General features: G+C 50.3%; 1 protein-coding gene across 2 annotated transcripts in view; it reads left to right on the forward strand.

Annotated features, from left to right (window-relative positions):
• The window catches only part of PAQR5 (progestin and adipoQ receptor family member 5), a 49,456-nt gene that overhangs the window by 3,836 nt on the left and 26,513 nt on the right, over positions 1-19,107 (forward strand). For both annotated transcript variants that reach the window (XM_068107961.2, XM_068107960.2), the window contains exon 2: positions 15,737-15,864. In XM_068107961.2, the coding sequence (XP_067964062.2) occupies positions 15,814-15,864 (51 nt within the window). In that variant the 5' untranslated portion in view covers positions 15,737-15,813. The remainder of the gene's footprint in view (positions 1-15,736; positions 15,865-19,107) is intronic.

Raw genomic sequence — 19,107 nt, forward strand, 5'->3', positions numbered from 1 at the left:
TTATAAAAGTATAAAACAAGAGTACCACCAAAAGCAATTCATCCAGGAAAATCAGTAAAATCATAGCAATCCCGGAAGGAAAAAACAATCGGTGCACTGCAAACCAAGCGACAGAAAAGGTGCAAATACCAAAAAAAACACGAGGAGAAAATCTAGGCATAATTTCTAAACTAGGCATAATTTTATATGTACAAATTTACAATCACATCTGCAACCCTGAGGAGAGACTTAAGAAAGAAAGAGTAGGTCAAGACCAGGGTGAGAGAAAAACGCCGGCAAGGAGAAGCATGGAACAGTGTATAAGAAACACCCGCACTGTATTATACAGAAATTAACAATTTGTTATCTTGGACCTCACAAATCCCTCCAACACACCAGGTCGCAACAAAATTTGCAAAGTCGTTTGCAGTTTGGACACAGCCAAATTCAAGCTTGAGCCTTGCTGACACCAACAAAATAAAAAAACACCATAATACTGCATTCCTGCATGGGTCTGCCGCCCAGCTTCGCCTTCGGCGACAGGTATACGGCCAGTTTAGCGGTAGCGGTTAGGAACCCGAATACAATAGATGTGGTTCCCTTTTTGTGAGGAAAGCCAAAGATGTAAGCTTTCAAAGAAAAGGTAACCCGCAATCTATGGGAAATAAAATTTAACCAATGAAACAAAGGAGAAAGTCTTTCACAATTAATGAAAGCATGAAACAAATCTTCCCTCACCGGACAAAAGGGGCAACAGCCGGAAATGTGGGAAAAAAACGAATGACAGCATTGGAAGGAACAATCCAGTGGGCCAAACGCCACTGAAGGTCACCTGTTCTTTTAGAAATAAGTCCAGCATACATTGTATCCCATAAAGGCTCAGAGGGGGGACCGGGAGGCAAGAGTCCTTTCCACCGGGTAACCCCAGCTAGAGGTGGGTCCCCAAGAAGAAGTTTCACACAAGACCTATAAATACTCTTGCTGCTCATAGCATGGAAGGGGGGTGACCCTGCGCTCATGGGGGGCAGCTCGTTTGGGGTAAAGCGACACCTAATTTTGGGACTGTGGGCTCAACCTCTGCGTCCTGCGTCCAATGTAGGCCTAGCTGGTGGCCCCTTCGGATCACCGCTCTTAGTATGTTCCCGATTTGTCTCCTGGACCGAACACCTGTTAGGTCCGCCAGCTCGTTCGCAGGCTTCCATCCCTGTCCAGAGTCGTGCCGGAGATGACACACTTTCAGGATGTTGGCCACTATAAAATGCTGGCAGAAGTCGCGACTCCTCGGGATATCGGGGAAAAGTGGGTTGAAAAATAAAGGCTCGTGTGCATACATGTTAGTGCCATACGAGTCTGTTTGGCGACTTATCGAAACGCCCTGCCAGGCATTCAAGAGGCTCTGATAAAAGACTGGGAGCAGAGATGTATCGACGTGTTGAAGGTTGGTCAGGAAAAGTTCCTGTCCGTATCCGAGCCTCCCAGCTCGTTGAAGAATGGAGCAGGCTAAGGGCTTTCCTGGTAGATGTTCTGCATAAAGCAAGCGTTGGATGGAGCGGAGCCGGAAGGCCAACAGGCGGCATTTCACATCGACTAGGCCATGACCACCCTCGGCCGAGGGACAACATATGGCGCTGGGTCGAAGCCAGTGGTAGCCTCCCCCAAAAAAATCCACCAGTTTCCTCTGGATAGCTTGGAGCAAAACCTCCGGTGGTTGCAGGCAGATGAACCGGTGCCACAAAAGGGTAGTGACGAGGTTGTTGACAACTAGCACGCGACCCTTATAGGAAAGGTGGGGTAGAGCTCTTTTCCATTGGCTCAAACGCCCATCTACCTGGTCAATGATCCTGTCCCAATTGTTCTGGGCATACTGAGGAGGACCGAGGAAGACGCCCAAATACTTGATGCCATCGTTTGCCCACACTAGCTCTGCAGGAAGGGGAGGTGGTGGTAATAACTGTGGCATAGGTAAGTCATTTTTTAGAAAGGGGATCCACAGAGCCTTGCTTTTCCCCCAATTACACCTTAATGATGAGGCAAGGTTGAAGTCCGACAAACACTTTGCCATGGCGTCACTGTCGCATTTTCTTTTATAATGACACAAAGGTCATCGGCATAAGCTGACAGGGTCAAAGGTGGGTGTCCTGGAGAAAGGACAAGTCCAGGGATATCCTTTCTGAGGGCGATTAAGAGGGGCTCCAAGGCGAGGGCAAATAATAGACCTGAAAGTGGACAACCTTGCCTTACCCCTCTCTGAACCTTTATGGGTGGGCAAAATTCGTTGTTAACTTTGATCAAGCTGGAGATGTTTGCATATAACAAAGCTATGTAGGCTCTAAAATTAGTGCCGAGCCCGCAAGCTTGTAACACATGACACAAAAACTCATGATCAATGCTATCAAAGGCCTTTGCAAGGTCAAGAAACACTAATCCAAAATCCTCTTTGACACATTTACCAGTTAACAAATCTCTGACTAGGAATATGTTGTCATAGATGGATCTGCCAGTGATGCCGCAACTTTGATCAGGTGACACCAGGTCCCCAATAACTGTCTTCAACCGGTTCGCAAGGACCTTGGAAAACAGTTTGTAATCCGTGCACAACAAAGAGATCGGACGCCAGTTTGACAGGTGTCGGAGATCGCCAGTCTTGGGTAGCAGGCAGAGTACTGCTCTTCTAAAACTGAGCGGTAATTCTCTGGATAAAAGAGATGCATCCAGAACATTGAGCAGCTCTGGGCCCAAAATGTCCCAGAATGCCGAAAGAAATTCGGCCGGTAGGCCATCGATGCCAGGGGCTTTTCCCGACTCCATCTCAGCAAGTGCACTGGAAGGGTAATTGGAGCATCCAGTTCCAGACGTTGGGCCTCAGCCACGGAAGGAAGATGTGAGGTCAAAACATTCATCATTTCGTGAGAAACTGTTTTGGCCTTGAAAAGTTCAGAAAAGAAATCGATTACATTTAATCTTATATCACTCACATTTGTTAGGATGTTCCCCCCTGGGTCCAAAACCGAAGATATAAGTCATGCTGGTTTCTCTACAGTTTCTAGGTGAAAGAAAGCCTTAGTTGGGGTATCTGAAACCTTTATATTCTGTATTCTTAGCCTAACTAGTGTGCCCGCTGCTTTTTCATGGATCAAATCCCTTAATTGGGCCTTCTTCTCGAGTAGCAACCGATAGTTCACTGGGTTGCTCTCATTGGCCAACTTGCTCTCTAACCTTAAGATGTCTGCTTCCAAGCAAGCCATCGTGATATGTTTTACATTGGTACAGTGCTCATTTCAGCCCAGAAATCACGAAAGGAGTCTGTAAATAAACTATCTTCTAAAAGTTTAACGTTAAACTTCCAGTAACTATTTCTGCATGTGGGTCGAGGAAAAGAAAGATCTAAGGTTACCATATGGTGGTCTGAAAACAATGACGGAAAACAACCTGAAGAGGCCGCGACGTTCCTAAAGGGCACATTAATGTACCAGCGTTCGAGTCTTGCCGAAGACACCCGGCCATTGGCACATCGACACCAGGTAAACTGGACTATGTTGGGGTGATGCAATCGCCAAACATCCAGTAGACCGGCCGTCTTAAAGAAACGGGATAGGTCCGCATGGGACTCGGGGTGGGGTTCTGCAGAGTTTCTGTCCTTCGAAGGGTCAAAGGTGCAATTAAAGTCACCACCAATGCACACACATTGGTCGAGATCAACTGATTTCAGGTGGTTTACCATGGAGGTGAAGAAGGCCTGGGGGTAAAGGGTGGAATGAGGAGGGGAGGAGGGGAAAATCCAGCAGATGTGATGCCCAGTTTAATGTCCATCCATGGGACAGCACACAAATTGATGAAGCACACTGCCTGTGAAACACCGGGATGATATTTTATAGCTGAGTCGGAATTCAAACCCAGGCTAGATGGCGAATGTGCATACCTCTCGGCCATCCTGCAATGGTGTGGGGATTCATTGCTTTGTAGCCACGGAAAACATTTTTAAATTCTCTCTTGAAGTCGTAGTTTACTTGTTCTGTTGCTTTACTCATTTCAATCCTCAAATTTATTTTGCCTTCCTAACCCCGGGGATGCTCCCAGGGAGAACCGAGCTGCGGTATCACATTGGAAGCTTGTAGAGTGCTTGTCAAGTGGCTTAAGCATTCCAGCAAGAACGTCAACAAAACGATCAACTGGGATCTTCTTCTTCTTCTTTATAGGTTTTATGGCATTTTCAGATCCGCAAGGCTCGATATATGCCATGAGCCCAGACATAATTGCGGTGAGCGAAGGAACCTTTAGCTAATCCCTAATAATATATGGATTTCTAATAATATTTAATTTTAAAAAATCTCAGAACAGCCAGCCTTGCAGCATCAGGAATGCTTCTGGTTCAAATGGCTAAAAATGTTCGACAGATCCACTACGCCAATCCCCACTGACTTAATACTTTGAAATAGACACTATCTGGGTCCATCATATAGAGGGAATTTTAGAAACAGACGGGTTAAATCTTTGGGTTTCCTGCAAGTATCGCCGGTCACATTAGAGTATGCAGGTATTAATTCAGATGACAGAGCAAGAAGGATGACAGCCTTCCTTAAATAAATAAGCTTATACACTTCTTAAATTCTTAAAATTTACAGATTTCACTTCAGATTTCGCAGGTTATTTAGTCCACTATCTCCGGGATCCTCAAATCATTAGGTAGATTTTGATTTTATAATTTAATTATTCTGTGAGAGTCCGTCAGGGAAAATCACATCGTATAAAGAAATCATGAAATCATTCCAAACTCCTAATTTGAAAACTATAGCACCTATAAAAGTGATGTATAGTGTTATTTGTAGGTATGAAGATCAGACATTTGATGATGTTAAGGGAGGAACGTGAAAAAAAATGTTGAGCACTTATTCGTGCAGAAACCATTGTGGCCTATTTCAAGGCAAAGCACTTTGAGCAGGCCAAAAAAGAAAACTTTAAGACCCTGGCAAGGGATAGCGGGCTGACAAAGAATATAGTCTGTTTTTGTTTTAATTAAATAAGCAACTTGATTACCTTCAGAAGATGCGTTTTAATTTATGTAATCACACAGTTTTCTTTTAAGCACTCCTTTGGAATTCCATGAGTATGCATGCAAAGCTTCGGGCCACTAGGTTTCATGGTTTTGCAGTTATGGAGGAGACACACACACACACACACACACACACACACACACACACACACACACACACACACACACACACACACACACACACACACACACACACACACACACACACACTGTTTTATTATTATTATATATTTACAGCTAGCGAATGACCATCAGACATTATACAATCCATAATGATAATTTAATTCTCAAGCAAATCTCGTATGTAAAGCAGCATGAGACATTGTTCAAATCTCCATTCGCCACTTATCAAAATCATTCATTAAGAATTAATGACTAGTGATTAATCAGAGAACGAATACAAACATTTATAATGTTGATTTAATTTTTTTCAATGAAATTATATTTTATATGAAATTCTGCTACAGTATTTAAATGATAATCCTGTGTTATTTTTATTTGAGCATCTTATTATAATAGAGCAAACGTATATGGTTATGTATGTTTATGTGCGACGAAAACGTCTTCTTCTTCTTCAAATAAAATTACCACCCTCTTATTTAACCCACATAATTGCGTTAAGACTGCTGAGACCCCTCAGACCTTTCACGACACTTTAAATCCCTGAAGACCCTTCAGACCACCAAGACCCCTGAAGACCCCAAAGACCCAAAACACCCCAAAGACCCAAAATAACCATCAAGGCCCTGAGGCTCAAAAAGACCCCGAATACCCAAAAACCCAAAAGACCCCGAATACCCAAAAATCCAAAAGACCCCGAAGACACAAAACACCCGGAAGACCCCAAAGACCCAAAACACCCCGAAGACCCAAAACACCCTGAAGACCCCGGAGACCCAAAACACCCCGAAGACCCCGGAGACCAAAAACACCCCGAAGACCCAAAACACCCCGAAGACCCAAAACACCCCGAAAACCCAAAACACCCCGAAGACCCAAAACACCCCAAAGACCCCGAAGACCCAAAACACCCCGAAGACCCCGAAGACCCAAAACATCCCGAAGACCCAAAACACCCCGAAGAACCAAAACATCCCGGAGACCCAAAACACCCCGAAGAACCAAAACACCCCGGAGACCCAAAACACCCCGAATACCCAAAACACCCCGAAAACCCAAAACACCCCGAAGACCCAAAACACCCCAAAGACCCCGAAGACCCAAAACACCCCGAAGACCCAAAACACCCCAAAGACCCAAAACACCCCGAAGACCAAAAACACCCCGAAGACCCAAAACACCCCGAATACCCAAAACACCCCGAAGACTCAAAACACCTCGAAGACCCAAAACACCCCAAAGACCCCGAAGACCCAAAACACCCCGAAGACCCAAAACACCCCGAAGACCCAAAACACCCCGAAGACCCAAAACACCCCGAAGACCCAAAACACCCCGAAGACCCAAAACACCCCGAAGACCCAAAACACCCCAAAGACCCAAAACACCCCGAAGACCCAAAACACCCCGAAGACCCAAAACACCCCGAAGACCCAAAACACCCCGAAGACCAAAAACACCCCGAAGACCCAAAACACCCCGAAGACCCAAAACATCCCGAAGACCCAACACACCCCGAAGACCCCGAAGACCCAAAACACCCTGAAGACCCAAAACACCCCAAAGACCCAAAACACCCTGAAGACCCAAAACACCCCGAAGACCCAAAAGACACTTAAGACCCAAAAGCCTCTGAAGACACCAAAGACCCAAAAGACCCTGAAGACCCAAAACACCCCCAAAGACCCAAAATACCCTTAAAGGCCCAGAGAATCCAAAAGACCCTGAAGACCCAAATGGCCCTGAAGACCCAAAAGACACCGAAATGGTCAAAGATGCCTACCCATCTGAAACGACGTGTGGTGAGGCGTGCGAAGCACGCCGAGTCACGCTAGTTTTTAGAATACAACAAACAACAACAGGCATTTTAAGGCCATTTTCCCTGCTAGAGCGGGGGTTAGCCAAGCATTTTTTAGCCGCGTCGCAGACGCTGCTCATAGAGTGCCCTCTGCTGTAGTTGTTGTTGTTCTTCTTGTTCTTCTTCTTGTTCTTGCAGAGAAGACAAAACCTCAAAGCTCCACCCATTCTGGGAACCATAGCTCCACCCATTCTGGGAGAACCTTCATATTGTAGCGGTTACCGCTGGATGCACACAATCGCCTTGCACCGGCCAGAACACGGCCAGACGCGCCTCTCCCGGGCATGCCCGGACTCACTGTTCCCGGGCACGCCCGAACCTCCTGGGCACGCCCGGTCTCGTCTTTCCCGGGCATGCCCGCTCTCGCCTTTCCAGGGCTCGCCCAGAGCGTCCGGGCATGCCCGCTATCGCCTTCTCAGGGCTCGCCCAGAGCGTCCGGGCATGCCCGCTATCGCCTTTCCAGGGCCCGCCCAGAGCGTCCGGGCATGCCCGCTATCGCCTTTCCAGGGCTCGCCCAGAGCGCCCGGGCACGCCCAGCCTCGACTTGCCAGGCCGCAGCCAAACACGCCCGGGCAGGTCCAGACTCGCCTTTCCAAGGCTTGCCCTTGACACCCGGGCATGCCCGGTATAGCTTTTGCCGGGCAAACTTCCCGACATAAATGTGTATATATATTGCTGCCCGATAAACGGGCTTGTCGGAATACCTGAGCTGTTTTGTTTCAATAAAGCAACTCGGACGAATTCCGTCTTTGGTCGCGTCAATTCTTTCGACTCGCGTTGGAGCGCAGTTCCTTCATTGGTGACCTACCGACATGGATACGGCAGTGACGCTTAAACTGCCTACCTTCTGGGAGGCTCATGCGGCTGTTTGGTTCGCTCAGGCGGACTCTCAGTTCGCTCTGCGAGGCATCACCGCGGACGACACCCGCTTCCACCATGTTGTGGCGGCGCTCGGTTCCGCCACCGCGGCCCGCGCCTTGAGCCTCCTCGAGCACCCGCCGGCTGCTGACAAATACGACGCGCTGAAGACACGCCTCCTCGACGCTTTCGCCCTCTCACCGGCAGCACGCGCACGGCGCCTGCTCGCTCTGCCCGAGCTCGGCGACACACGCCCGTCAGAGCGCATGGACTATATGCTCTCGTTGCTCGGTGAGCACTCTCCGGATTTTCTGTTCCGCGAGCTGTTCCTTCACCAGCTGCCTCACCCGGTACGCCTCGCCCTGGCTGGCACGTTGAACACGGATTCCCGCGCCCTCGCCAGGGAAGCCGATAAGATCTCCTCGGCGGGCCAGCACATCGGCGCGGTTACCTGGAGCCCGCCGCCGTCCGAGGCGAAGCCCACGACGCCCGAGCGCCCTGCGCAGTTGGAGGCCGAACTGCTGGTGCAACTGGCGGCCGCCACGCCGCACCGCCCGCTTCCGACACGACGGCCAGGGCCTCCACCTGACCGGGCGTGGTGTTATTACCACGCCAGGTTCGGACACAAGGCTCGGACGTGCCGGCCCCCGTGCACTTTCGGCAGGTCGGGAAACGGCCGGGCCGGCGTTCATTCCCAGCCATGAGCGCCGGCCACTCGGGCAACTTGCTGTTTATTCGGGACAAAGCGTCTGGGCGGCGTTTCCTGTGTGACACCGGCGCCCAACTGAGCGTCATACCTGCCTCCGAGGAGGACAGGCAGGACGCCGTTTGCGGCCCCTCTTTGGTCGCTGCTAATGGCTCGGCCATACGCACTTTCGGCCCACGCGTCGTCACCCTCTGCTTCAGCAGCCAGCGTTTTCAATGGACTTTTGTGACCGCCTGCGTCCCCATGGCTTTGCTGGGCGCCGACTTCCTCTGCGCGCACGGGCTGTTGGTCGATGTCAAACGTCGTCGCCTTGTCAACGCCGAAACCTTCAGCTCCCTGGCGTGCACGATGAGCAGCTCCGCGCCGACCGAACTGGCGTGCGCCCTCCCGGCAGCGAACGAGTTCGCTCGCCTGCTCGCGGAATTCCCGGCCCTCACGCGGCCGACGTTTTCGGCCGTCGCGGTGCGGCACGGGATTGAGCACCACATACCCACTGCGGGCCCGCCGGTCTACGCCAGGGCCTGCCACCTCGACCCGGCCAAGCTCGCCGTGGCGAAGGCCGAGTTCGACGCGTTGGAGCACCTCGGCATCGTGCGGCGCTCCGATAGCGCGTGGGCCTCGCCACTGCACATCGTGCCCAAGCCGGGGGGTGGATGGCGCCCGTGTGGCGACTACCGCCGTCTCAACGACGCTACCACCCCCGACAGGGACACGATCCCGCATATTCAGGACTTTTCCGCCCGTTTGGCGGGACGGGTCATCTTTTCGAAAATTGACCTGATACGGGGCTACCACCAGGTACCTGTCCGGGCGGCCGACGTCCCGAAGACGGCTGTCATCACGCCGTTCGGCCTGTTCGAATTTTTGCGGATGCCGTTTGGCCTCAAGAACGTGGCCCAGGCGTTCCAGCGCTTGATGGACGGCGTGTTGCGCGACCTGTCGTTTCTTTTCGTCTATCTGGACGATATCCTCGTCGCCAGCACGTCCCGCGCCGAGCACCTCCTCCACCTCCGAACACTGTTTGGTCGCCTCAGCGAGCACGGCTTAATTGTCAACCCGGTCAAATGCCACTTCGGCGCGACGACCGTTGACTTTTTGGGCCACCGCATCACCAAGACCGGGGCCGTGCCGCGGCCGACCAAGGTCGAGGCCATCACCACGTTCCCGCGTCCCCGTTCCATCAAGGCCCTCCAAGAGTTCCTCGGCATGGTGAATTTTTATCACCGATTCGTGCCCCGCGCTGCTCAGCTCATGCGGCCCCTTTATGAGGCCCTCCGGGGCAAGCCGGCCAAGCATGACATTGTTTGGTCCGCGGCCATGGACGCGGCCTTCGCCAGCGCCAAACGGGCCCTCGCCGACGCAACGCTGCTGGCTCACCCGGTGCTCAACGCGCCCATTGCTCTCACTACGGACGCCTCCAACTACGCGGTGGGCGCCGTCCATGAGCAATGGGTGGACGGGGTTTGGCAGCCACTCGCTTTTTTCAGCCGGCAACTCCGGCCGAACGAGTTAAACTACAGCACGTTCGACCGCGAGCTGCTAGGGCTATTCCTGGCCGTTCGCCATTTCCGACACCTCCTGGAGGGCCGCCCGTTCACGGCTTTCGTCGACCACAAGCCGTTGGTCTACGCAATGGCTAAGGTCACGGAGCCGTGGTCGGCCCGCCAGCAGCGCCACCTCTCCGCCGTGTCGGAGTTCACCACGGACATCCGGCACGTCGCCGGCAAAGACAACGCCGTGGCCGACTGTCTTTCTCGGGCCAGCGCGAACGCGGTCCACCTCGGCGTGGACTTCGCGCTCATGGCGGCCGACCAGACCACCGACGCCTCGGTGCAGGCACTCCGTGCGGCGGACACGGGCCTCCGCCTGGCCGACATTCCCTTCGCGGGCACCGTCCTGCTCTGCGACATCTCCCTGGGCCAGCCTCGCCCCATCATGCCCGTTTCCTGGCAGCGCCGCATCTTCGCCTCCATCCACGGCCTTTCTCACCCGGGCCGGAAAGCTTCTCAGAAGCTGGTGTCGGCGCGTTTCGTCTGGCACGGCCTTCGACGAAACATCCGCGACTGGGCCAACGCCTGCACGGCCTGCCAGCGGGTCAAGGTCCACCACCACATCCAGGCCCCGCTGGCACCTTTCGCCATGCCTGAACGGCGTTTCGACCACGCCCACGTGGACCTGGTGGGTCCCCTGCCCCCCTCGCGGGGGTTCACCCACCTGCTCACCATGGTGGACAGGACCACCAGGTGGCCGGAGGCTGTGCCCCTCGCCTCCACCACCACCGCCGACGTGGCGCAGGCGTTCATCGCCACCTGGGTCACGCGCTTCGGCGCACCAGCGGACATCTCGTCCGACCGCGGCCCACAGTTCACGTCTGAGCTTTGAGGCGCGGTCGCCCGTTCGTTGGGGGTCACGCTGCACCGCACCACGGCCTACCACCCCCAAGCCAACGGGTTGTGCGAGCAGTTTCACCGCTCCATGAAGGCCGCACTCATGGCCGGCCTTCAGGACGACGGTTGGGCCGACCGGCTGCCGTGGGTCCTTTTGGGCCTTCGCACGGCCCCCAAGGAAGACCTCCAGGCGTCCGCCGCCGAGCTCGTCTACGGCCAGCCGCTCCGCGTCCCGGGCGAATTCGTGCCCGACGCTACCAGTCCCTGGTCCGCCGCTCGCCAGCGCTCGGACCTCCAGGAGGCCGCCCGACGATTTGCCCCCGTGCCGACGTCCCGCCATGGTGGCCCCCAGTCCTACGTCCCCCCGGCGCTTCGCACAGTGGAGTACGTCTTTGTGCGTCATGACGTGCATCGGGGGCTACTCCGGCTGCCGTACGACGGGCCCTTCCGGGTCCTGCGACGGGGCGACAAGTCTTTCATCGTCGACTTCGGCAGCCGGCCGGACCGGATTTCTGTGGACCGCCTCAAACCGGCGCACATGGACGTCGACCGACCACCACGGTTGGCCCTTCCTCCGCGGCGAGGCCGCCCCCCGTCCACAGTTCCCCCCGCTCGACCACCCACCACCACGTCGGTCCCCTCCCCACGACCCTCCAGGGGTCGCTTCGGCCGGGTCATCCGGACCCCCCTTAAATTGACCCTGCCGGTGCAGGTCGATTCTGGAGGGGCGTGTGCAGCGGTTACCGCTGGATGCACACAATCGCCTTGCACCGGCCAGAACACGGCCAGACGCGCCTCTCCCGGGCATGCCCGGACTCACTGTTCCCGGGCACGCCCGAACCTCCCGGGCACGCCCGGTCTCGTCTTTCCCGGGCATGCCCGCTCTCGCCTTTCCAGGTCTCGCCCAGAGCGTCCGGGCATGCCCGCTATCGCCTTTTCAGGGCTCGCCCAGAGCGTCCGGGCATGCCCGCTATCGCCTTTCCAGGGCTCGCCCAGAGCGTCCGGGCATGCCCGCTATCGCCTTTCCAGGGCTCGCCCAGAGCGCCCGGGCACGCCCAGCCTCGACTTGCCAGGCCGCAGCCAAACACGCCCGGGCAGGTCCAGACTCACATTTCCAAGGCTCGCCCTTGACACCCGGGCATGCCCTGTATAGCTTTTGCCGGGCAAACTTCCCGACATAAATGTGTATATATATTGCTGCCCGATAAACGGGCTTGTCAGAATACCTGAGCTGTTTTGTTTCAATAAAGCAACTCGGACGAATTCCGTCTTTGGTCGCGTCAATTCTTTCGACTCGCGTTGGAGCGCAGTTCCTTCAATATAAACAAATATCCATCATTTTATTAACTCGCATAGCTTTGAGGCCTGTTTTGTAGGCCCGTGGTGTCTTCTTCTCTCACACAGTTTTATCTCAAATCAAATTCGATATATCATTTCATTTTTCACAGTCGCCAACATAGTTTTAGACTCGGTTGAAAAAAAACGGGAAGAAAATCCGATGAAAGTTACCCTTTATAGAACGAAATGAATTCTCAAAGGCCTGTAACTTCAAGTCCATTGAGATATATATTTTTTAAATTGCGGCATGGTCAGTCATACACCGCCCGAAATAAGAGACGGGAAAATGCCGAGATATATATATTTTGTTTAAATCGCGGCATGGTCAGTCATACACCGCCCAAAATAACAGACGGGAAAATGCCGAGATATATTAAAAATTCGTCCATTTGATGACAATCGTCACGATGAAATATTTAATTTATACGTCGTCACAATAATGTGGAGAGAGGAGCATAGCTTCGTTCACGTGTCGCCACACACGGGAAATTGCCGAGATATATTTTTTAAATCGCGGCATGGTCAGTCATATACCGCCTGAAATAACAGACGGGAAAATGCCGAGATATATTAAAAATTCGTCGCCACACACGGGAAATTGCCGAGATATATTTTCACTTTGCACAAAAATAACATCAAGTAATCGAATCAATAGGAATGTCCTGTGCCTATAACATCGACGTTATAGGCACAGCTGCATCTAGGCATTGTGTAACATCGACGCGGCTTTTGTTTTAATTAAAACTTTTTGTACTTGTTTGAATAGTATAATGTTTAATGGGTACGTTGAATCTACCTTAAAAAATATATATATATATTTCGCATTATTTTTCATAAGCCATTGATTCAGTAGCCAGTCATATATTTTGTTTTTATGAAGTGTATTAGATGTATCGTGCAGAAACCTTTGCGGCCTGTTCCAAGACAAGGCACTTTGAGCATGCCGAAACATTGTTTTTGACCACGTGAACTGTCATTTGAGGAGATTGTGCAGTGTCATATATCATTCTAGCTTATATGACATGGTACCTAGCCTGAATTACAATATGGGCCACAAAATGATGGCTGTTTTCTCTTCAATCGTAACTGTAAATGTGTTGTAGTTTAGTAGTATGACAGAGGAGGTCCAGTGCCCACTTGGTCAGGCAACTAATAACTTCATAGGATGGCTGTGTAAGTCTTGGGTTTGGTGATTGTTGAAAATGTCAATACATCACATCAGAGTAGGCGTTAGGATAGGTATTGAAGCAAGTTTGAAATATCTATTCGGCATTACAATTTGTATAACAACCAAACAACTATTATCATCATAAGGCATGCCTGATTAACGCAACACAGGCCATACAGGATAAGAAGAAGAAAAAGTAGAAGCAGAAGAGGAAGAAGACCCAGGCACGAAGAAGAACCACTTCGAGTCTTCAGGTGCATATGTATGACGAGGCCGTTTTTCCATTGGCTATTGGGCACAATCCTGGAGGGGTCGCCAGTCTGGCATAGGATACTTGAATGGCTCGTTCTTCCTAGTAAGCTGGTACTCATTTTGCTGATCTCAGAAGGATGACAGGCTGAGTCAACCGACCTGGTGTTACGTTAACGGACGACAGCGGCACAAAAGCTGGACCCTAAGACTTTATGCCAGCCACCTTAATTATTAAGCCAACACGAGGTGAATTCTTTTTTCATCCAAGTATTCCAAGCCACAGTGACACAAGGAGCAACCTGCAAAGGCATCACAGTACTCAGTGTGTCGAGGAGCATAACTCGGGGCATCACAATGGACAGTGATACAAGGAGCACATCTAGGGGCATCACAATGAACAGTCATGTAAGGATCACATCTAGGAGCATCACAATCAACAGTGTGACACCAAGCACATCTAGCGGTATCACAATGGACAGTCATACAAGGGGCACATCTAGTGGCATCACAGTGCACAGTCGTGCAAGGAGCACATCTAATGGCATCACAATGTTTATTGAGCGAAGGAGCACATATAGTGGCATCACAGTGTTCAGCGAGCCAAACAGCACATCTAGTGGCATCACCGTTTTAAGTGAGTCAAGGAGTACATCTAGTGGCATCACCGTTTTAAGTGAGTCAAGGAGTACATCTAGTGGCATCACAGTGTTCAGTGAGCCAAGGAGCACATCTAGTGGCATCACAGTGTTCAGTGAGCCAAGGAGCGCATTTAGTGGCATCACAGTGTTCAGTGAGCCAAGGAGCACGTCTAGTAGCATCACAGTGTTTCTTGGGCCAAGGAGCACATCAAGTGGCATCACAGTGTTCAGTGAGCCAAGGAGCACATCTAGTAGCATCACAGTGTGCAGTGAGCCAAGGAGCACATCTAATGGCATCACAGTGTTCAGTGAGCCAAGGAGCACATCTAGTCGCATCACAGTGTGCAGTGAGCCAAGGAGCACATCTAATGGCATCACAGTGTTTATTGAGCCAAGGAGCACATCTAGTAGCATCACAGTGTGCAGTGAGCCAAGGAGCACATCTAATGGCATCACAGTGTGCAGTGAGCCAAGGAGCACATCTAATGGCATCACTGTGTGCAGTGAGCCAAGGAGCGCATCTAATGGCATCACAGTGTTTATTGAGCCAAGGAGCACATCTAATGGCATCACAGTGTTCAGTGAGCCAAGGAGCACCCTCTCGTAGGATCTCAGTGGATAGTGGGTCAATGAGCTGTTAATTCTAGTTATAGTTGGTAATTAACTAATTCTCTCGTAGTGTCACAATAGACAGTGGGACAACTCGGCAAACATGTAACTGTTCTTGCAACGTTTCAAAACGTTGCTACTACGTTTCAAACCAAATAGCAACTTCAAAAACGTTGCACATCTGCAGGAAAGGGGCACCCTCTAGTGGCATCACAGTGGAGAGAATGAATGAACTAGTGAACGCTTGAATTGAATGTCATTTTGGGCACATGCATTGCAAATATGTAAAATATGTTTTGAGTTTCTTTTATATTCTAATAAGGATTTAGTGATGCAGTCTTGCTCCTATTCTCGAGCCGAGAGTAGGAAAACGAAGGCGAGACGAGTTGGAGCACAAACTTTGTTTGAATTGGTTAAATTTGTTGGCAGGGATCAGGACTTCAGGAAACATTTTCTGAAACATTTTCAAAATGGAGGTTTGAATGGGTATGTAAAAAGGAGGTACAACAATTTGTAAAGCTCCGTGAGATTGGAAACCTTGAAGTATCTGCATATAAACAATGAGGGATAGACAATAACCATGAGAAGAATGCAACTTTTTCTCAGCAAGTTCATTACTCGTTACGTGCATTGAAGTTTTTTTTTCTTTTTCTCTCTGTTAAGATGCCAGAACGTGTCTTGTTGGAAAATTTTGGATCATGCTTCGTTATGGCAATTCCAACAATATGGAGCTTGCTAACCTCAAAACAAACGTGTCTGTGCTTACTTCAAAGGTATGGAGCACAGCTAGGTATGGAGCACAGCCAGCTGACAGCTACCACGAGGTTCAAATGCAGCTTTCGCGGCAACAATGCTAAGCCTGAAACTTCCTCGCTTGATGGAAATCCACGAAGTTCCAAAGGTTAGTCGAGAAAGGGTGATCCTTATGAATACAAATGGGAAGTGCTGGAGTTTTTGTTCCATAGTCTTATCTCTCTCTATTTATTTTAATGGCTGTATAGTCATTCCCACTGTTTTGTGGGGTTGGTGGGGGAAAGTTTTTGGCCCAAGTTTTTGGGGTCGCAGGCCTGACGTTCAACTGGACGTGGCAGGAATTTGCTATTTGTTACAGATTTCATATGATAACTCTCCTGTCCTACGTGAAAGACACTGTTGGATCTATAACGACCACCTACAAATATTTCTGGCCAACGAGGTTCCATTTATTTATCTATAGGTCAACAAATTATCTCTTATTAATTTATAGTATGCATCATACTTTTGTAGAATGATGAGCTGTTTACCCAACCTCTGGCAATAGGTAGAGAATGCAAATTTAAAGTTGATAAACTATAGAATGTGAATGGCTCAAGCTAAATAATTGAGTAAATTCGATACAGCTCTATTTTTTGGATCTAAAGTGGTTTGCCACACTCATGGCAAGAGCACTTTCACAGCAAGAACTATATTTTACTAAATAATAGATGTACTTATATTGTGTAGGTAATTAATAGACATGTTCACATTGTAGTATGTACTTAATAGACTTACTCACATTCTAATAGTACATACTAGATGGACATCTCCTGTTCAAATTGTACATAATTAAAGGACGTACTCACTATCTAATAGTGTGTACTTAATAGATGTACTCACATGCTAATATATGTAATCATGTTGTATTAAGTACTTTAAAAACATACTCCTGGTCAGTAGAGGCATCCAGCAAGCAAAGAAACAAGCAAACTCGGTTTTATACCACATATTAAACTACCATTTGTACTTCCTAGTTTAACTAGATGATATGTACCCCATTATCATATGATATGATCATAGAATATGTACCCCACGCAATCTTGAGAAGGAACTTGGTGCAAGCCAACTTTTCTGTTTTGTTTTTTTAAATCTCTGGGTATTAGCTTTGTTTAATTCAGCATGTACGTTCTGATGGGATCGGGCGTCATCCAAGTAATATGCGCTATATCAAATGGTCATGGAACATGTGGTAAAGTTTCAATTTGATATAGCACATATTGAGTGTTGTGAAAATCAAGATACAACAGCAACCCAAAGTAGGTTTAATCGTAATTCGTTCTCAACATCATCTAGAGAGAAACCAATAAACATGGTATTAATAATACATACAGGTGAATACAGGTGCGGACAGGCTGTATGACTATAAAAGCTTTGATACATATTGCAGACACGTTACCTTTCTATGGGAAGCCCAGAGAAGCTCTAAAGGTACATCGCTAGGGTTACATCGTGGTGATGGATCTACATCGCCTGTCCGCGCTGATATATATATAGGAACCGAGAAAGGGTCGCGTAGCGGCCATGAGGCGAATAACATCAGTGTCGTAATTTGGATGACGATTTCATTACATTCTCCCCGCGCTTAGATCCAAACTCGGCGGTGAAGAACAGCAGACACATACAGAGGAATACATAGGAATGCAAAGAACGAAATACATTGGAAAGATGTCACTGCCGGTCGAACGTCCAAGGGGCCATCAATCCCGATGGCAGGGTTACTGCATTTCAGCCTGTTAGCCTGGTTAGCAATCAATCTCTAGCTATAGATATATCGAGGAGGAAGTCCCAGTCAAGAAGATATCGGACCGAGCAAGCAGTGGTCATCCCAGGGAGAAGACGTTGAGCCCGTGGGTAGTAGTAGTCTTCCTGTGGGGTAGTCTGAGTAGATAAGTGTACCTCGTTGAACAGTGAGAAACGGCACAGTAGCTAGATGGATAAGGTGTACCTTTGAGATTCGCAACTCATTACATAAGGTGTGCCATGACGAAGAGCGACTGTCCATACGACGCAAAGCAACGCATTACAGGCAGATGTCGGTGTGGCAGATGTGTAATTCAGTAAACCATAACAGTAAGTAAGAAGACCATTACAGGCAGATGTGTCGGTGTGGCAGACGTGTAATTCAGTAAACCATAACAGTAAGTAAGAAGACCATTACAGTAGGTCTGTACCCGCCCTGGCTCCCAAGGGTACATACGCAGTACAAGCGCATGTAGCGGCACGCGAATCTACCGTTGGCAGCGATCGCACGAGACACGAGCGGCCTCTGAAGGCTGCCTGGACGACCGGCATGGCCGATTACGACGACGCACAAACGGTCGAAACGCGCCTCTCCAGCGAAGCGCGCAGGACCGCCGGGATGCATATGGCAAGCTTGTCCATCGGCACCGCGCGCGGAGGATCGGAGAAGATCGGCAGACCGAGAGAGTCCCGGCTGGACAAACCATGTTTGTCCCAGCGTCGTCCCGGATCGTTATGATTGATTGCCATGATTGTCACGCCAGATGGCCCGGATGGATTGGCCATCCCGGATGTCCGACCGATCCATCCAGTTAACGCCATCGTTGCATGGCACGGATCCAGCCTGACCGCGGATGGATCGACCATCCATGGACGCAATGGCACAGAGATGGCCCGGATGGATTGGCCATCCCGGATGTCCGACCGATCCACCCAGTTAACGCCAACGTGGCATGGCACGGATCCAGCCGGACCGCAGTTGGATCGTCCATCCACGGACGCAATACCGCAGTGCAGCTCATTGAGGCTGCATTGGGAGGGAGAGGTGTACACTAATTGATTGATTAATTGTATATTTAAAATCAATAAAAGATTATCACAAAATATTTTCATAATCAATTGGCTCATCGCATAACTAAACCACAAGGGGCGAGGAGGGAGTCGCCACCCGGGCGAGCAACAAGAACCTCCCGGGTCCCCACAAGAGTCGAGGTGGCCCGATCACAGGGAGGGGCCATGTCGAGAAAAGGTCGCAGGGGCCAGAAAACTATCCATCGTGCGTAGGGAGTATGTGCACGTATCCTCGTGCATAGTTAAGTGAGGCCAGCGCGACCTCAAGGAAGCGCGACAGATTAGCTACATAGTAAAGTGAGACCAGCGCGACCTCAAGGAAGCGCGACAGATTAACTACATAGTAAAGTGAGACCAGCGCGACCTCAAGGAAGCGCGACAGATTAGCTACATAGTAAAGTGAGACCAGCGCGACCTCAAAGAAGCGCGGCAGATTAGCAACATGGTCATATCCCTTGGACATACTATCCACAAACCGCAAGCATATCGTGGTAGACTAAACAAACATCTGTTAAGGAGGTGGCTGCAGCGCGCTGCA

The sequence above is a fragment of the Myxine glutinosa genome, chromosome 2 (genome assembly GCF_964187855.1).
Source record: "Myxine glutinosa chromosome 2, kmMyxGlut1.1, whole genome shotgun sequence".
Taxonomy (NCBI): domain Eukaryota; kingdom Metazoa; phylum Chordata; class Myxini; order Myxiniformes; family Myxinidae; genus Myxine; species Myxine glutinosa.